We start from the raw sequence: 4085 nt of genomic DNA, 5'->3' as shown, positions 1-4085 counted from the left end.
TGTCATGGAAGTCGAGGATTTGGATGCAACTAAGAGAGGTGCTGGAGGGTTTGGATCTACTGATATTTGAGCTTCCTGTGATTTGTAATGTTTTTTCTTAAATGTTTTTGTTTCTTGATGTTTAAATTTAGCGAACAGATGGTGGACTAAGCAGTAAAAGTTTTAGGTTTGGTGAAAGAGTTCCTTTTATTAATGAAGACAACTGCAAAAGGCTATATATATATATATGGATATTTCTTTGCAAGCTTACACACACACACAAACACACACAAACTGAATCTCCCTAATTTACTAGTAAAAAGATGATGGCTTCACCACTTTAAGTGAGAAACTTATAAAATATAGAGAAAAACCATACCCCATCTTCATCATCTCTTTACAACTTCTTATTCTAAGTTTGCAAGTCACAAAAGAGAAGGCAAGAACCAATGAAGTGTTGGTCTAGTGGTTAGGCATCGCTATATCCCCGCAAGAGTGAGAACACAAGTTCGATTCTCAGGAAGCGCACTGAGAATTGAACTTGTTGGGAGGGGTTGCCACAAACCCTGAATGAGACTTCTCACCCTTTAAAAAGGGTGTGAGGATACCCGGGAAGCACCAAAAAAAAGAAAAAAAGCAAATCAAAGAAAGTCCCATAAACCCATACAACAAACCTAAATAGAAAATCCTATTTAAATATACTTTGTTGCTGCCGTTGCCGCTGCTGATGCTGATGTTGTTTGTGCTTGAGCTCGTGCTTGTGCTCGTACCCGTGCCTGTGGTCGTGCTCGTGCTTGTGCTACTGTTATTGTTGGTGGTGCTGGTGCTGGTGTTGGTGGCTGCTGCTAGTACTAGTGGTTGTGTTACTGCTGCTAGTGGTTGGGTCTGTTTCAATAAATTAAATGGGTTTTTGTAGGTGAAATATGCAAGAATATTTTAGATTTATTTTTCTAAAAATTATGATTCCATGTATTTCAAATACTGCTGATAAAGATGTTAGATTGAAAAATTGAATATTTCTTTTTATTTCTTTTTATCATTATTAATAGAGACATAGAGAGCGATTAAAAAGATGTTATGGCCTGGGTTTTTCTGTTTTTTTGTTAATTTCCTAATAGAACAAGCCTATTCCAAAAATCATAATGTTTAGGATAGAAAATTACGTTTTTTTTTTTTTGTTCAGAAGTTAAGTTCAAGGGGCTTTTTTTAAGTACAATTTGGCCTTTTTCTTTCTTGAAAAGGAACTGTCCATTCTATTAACCAAACCCATGTTCCCAACCAAACACATAGAAATTTAAATGCCAAATCAATGAAATGCACGTAAATTTTGTTCTTACCTGGCTACTTGTAGAGAGTCCAACATCATAAACCATGGTGAGATCAGTCTTGAAAAGTCCAAATGATCGCTCAGAACCAGGTCCAGGTTTCAAGTCTTCGTCATAAAGAGCAAAGAGGTATGTATCCACTGATTTTCCTGGCATGAGTGGAGTGCCCACCATCGATCGAAGGTGTGCAATCAAATTGCCATTGTAAGCCTTGGCATTCTCAATGCTTGGCCCTACGTCGTTGTCATCTCCTTTAAATGGCCATCCAGTCTCAGCCACCACAATCTCAACATTCTTAAATCCCATAGAATTCAGTGCAGAATAAACTGCATCCACCTGCAATTGATTAAACCACTTGTCAGTAGCATTTTTACTCGATCATCTATTGATACAAAATTTTCGCACTTGCAATTTGATTTACTCTCACCTGAGCATCGAACATGTTCATGTACTTGATCTTAGTATTTCCATCCATTCGTCCTGCATTCGGCTGGAAAAGGCAAAAAGCGAGAGTCTCAGGCCTTGTATCGCTTCTGTAGGCAAAGTAAGGGTAGGGATTGATTGCGAAAGGCGAACCATTCACACTATTAAACTCCAACAAGCCCTTCATCAGATCCCCATAACTTGGATCAAAGCTTCCAGAAGAAGGTGGCTCAGACTGCTTAAGCACTCCCATCGAATGAACTGTGGAGACCTTAATTTTACCCCCGAGCGATGCATCATTTAGAGCATTCTGTACATTTTGCATTGCTGGTAAGAGCTTGTTCATGAGATTCTGGTCATTGGAAGTCATGACCTCGTTGCCGACAGTGATGAGGATGATATTGCTAGCTGGATACAAGGGAAGCACGTTCGTGTTGATCCAGCTCTTGGCAAAATTGGGATCAGAGGCTAGTCCTAGAATGTCACCATTTGCAGTGCCGATAACAATTCCAATTCCGGTGTTGGCTAAGGCTTTGATTATGGCGGGGTCCGATCCATATAATCGGACCTTTTGGATTAAAGTGGATTGAAGAAGCTTTGCAGTGGATGGTGGTGGTGGAAGGTTGTCCGCAACTTGGCCATAGTTTATACCGATGAATGATTGCGAGTCTGCACAAAAAGCAGCAAAATTTAAAGCAGATGATCAAACATCAATTTTTAAACGAGAAAACAGAACACCAACATTTTTTGTTTTCATAGACTGAAATGAAGGCAGCTCAGTTAAGGTAAATTCTTTAGAAATGGAAGGAGGTAATTAAAATAGAAAGAGACGCAAACTTACTTGCGATTTTTACAGTCTGTAAGGAGGAAAGGAGTAGGAAAGCAATAGTATAAGGAAGCACCACCATGGCTCAGGAGGAGCGGTTTCTATTCTGCATTTTTTGAAACTGGAGTGGGCATTAAATATAGAATATGCTACAAGTCGAGGGCAGAAGCGTAAAGATGACTTCGGATGTATTCTTATTATAGAATATGGGTGGTGAAACTTCAAGTAGAAACCAATTAGGATATACTAGTTTGGTGGCCCGTGCTATTCTGTGGGCTCCTTTTAAGATATCAAAAAAATATAAGATGTAAAAGCATTACGAAAGTATTGGGTTTGGTTGCAACGCCTAACCAAAGAGCATTAGGTTTGGTTGCATCGCCAAACCCAACAATAATATTTATAATATTAATAATAATATTTCACTTGTCTGCCAAAATTTTTATTTTTTTAATCTTAAAAAAATTATAGTTTTTCTTCGATAGTAATAATAGTTTTTTAAAATTTATTAATGATGATGATGATGATAATAATAATCATTATTATTATTAATTTTACACTTTAAATCAAATCTATGGTTGTTTTTCAATATTGATAATAATTTTTTTTTCAAATTTATTAATAATATTAATTATAATAAAAATAATTATATTTATAACACAAATACTACTATTTTTAATATTAATACTTTAAATTATAATAAAAATAATTATATTTATAATAAAAATAATTATATTTAGAAACCTAAGACCCAAGAACCTTGGGTCTTGATGCAGGACCCATTAGTCTTGGGTCCTGATGCCGAACCCAAGTGGTTTGAGTCCTGACTTAGCCCAAGGGAACTGGGTCCTGACACAAGACCCATTAGCTTTGGATTCTGATGCCGAACCCAAGTGCTTTGGATCCTAACACATGCCAAGAAAATTGGGTCCTGACACATGATCAATAATGTTGGGTTAGGCAGGTCTTGATGGGGTAGGACCCAATGTTGATAGATCCAGCGGCGGCTGGACCCAAAGCTATTTTAGCTCGGTTCGGTTATTTTAAAACAAAAACTATTTAACTTGACCGGTTTCGGTTTGGTTCAGTTTGGCTCGGTTTTTCCCGGTTTTAGCTTAGTTTATTTTTGGTTTTTTCCAGGTTCAGTTCGGTTTAGTTTTTTTGGTTATTTCAATAGTGCCTTTTTAGTCGTCAAATTTTTTATTTATTTCATGATGTTTATGAGTTGATGATCTCTTATATTTATATATTCTTGGCAATTAATTGTCCGAACTTGATACAAGGCAAAGTTGATGAGATAAAATTTAAATTTATAGCATAAAAACATATTTAAAAGAAAAAAGACCAAACATAAAAAAATAACATGGCTTTTCTAGAATTCATGCGAAAATATACTTTTGCCTAGCATATTAATTTAGTCAAACCAAACTGATTAATTATTCTATTCATTCATTTTTTTTTTGTTGCCTTGGTTAATCCTATATATTCGAATCTAATAGATAACTATTTTTTTTTCTTAGGGTTATGTGGATAAA

General features: G+C 36.0%; 1 protein-coding gene across 1 annotated transcript; it reads right to left on the bottom strand.

Moving 5' to 3' along the window:
• Positions 1–364: 364 nt before the first annotated feature.
• On the bottom strand, positions 365–2635 carry LOC133682926 (glucan endo-1,3-beta-glucosidase 7-like). The gene is made up of 4 exons (XM_062106461.1): positions 2569–2635; positions 1732–2396; positions 1317–1640; positions 365–864 (listed from the first exon to the last, which is right to left on the bottom strand). The coding sequence occupies exons 1-4, from the start codon at positions 2633–2635 to the stop codon at positions 496–498; spliced, it is 1425 nt and encodes a 474-aa protein (XP_061962445.1). The 3' UTR covers positions 365–495.
• Between the last annotated feature and the right edge of the window lie 1450 nt (positions 2636–4085).

This window comes from Populus nigra, chromosome 2 (genome assembly GCF_951802175.1).
Source record: "Populus nigra chromosome 2, ddPopNigr1.1, whole genome shotgun sequence".
Taxonomy (NCBI): domain Eukaryota; kingdom Viridiplantae; phylum Streptophyta; class Magnoliopsida; order Malpighiales; family Salicaceae; genus Populus; species Populus nigra.
This window is presented reverse-complemented; position numbering and strand designations above follow the sequence as displayed.

Bases quoted from the DNA above. Each gene is read 5' to 3' on its own strand.
- LOC133682926 (XM_062106461.1), bottom strand. From the start codon at position 2,635: ATGGTGGTGCTTCCTTATACTATTGCTTTCCTACTCCTTTCCTCCTTA. The intron at 2,397-2,568 runs GTAAGTTTGCGT...CTTTTTGTGCAG, and splicing joins ACAGACTGTAAAAATCGCAA to ACTCGCAATCATTCATCGGT. The intron at 865-1,316 runs GTAAGAACAAAA...TTATTGAAACAG, and splicing joins GACTCTCTACAAGTAGCCAG to ACCCAACCACTAGCAGCAGT.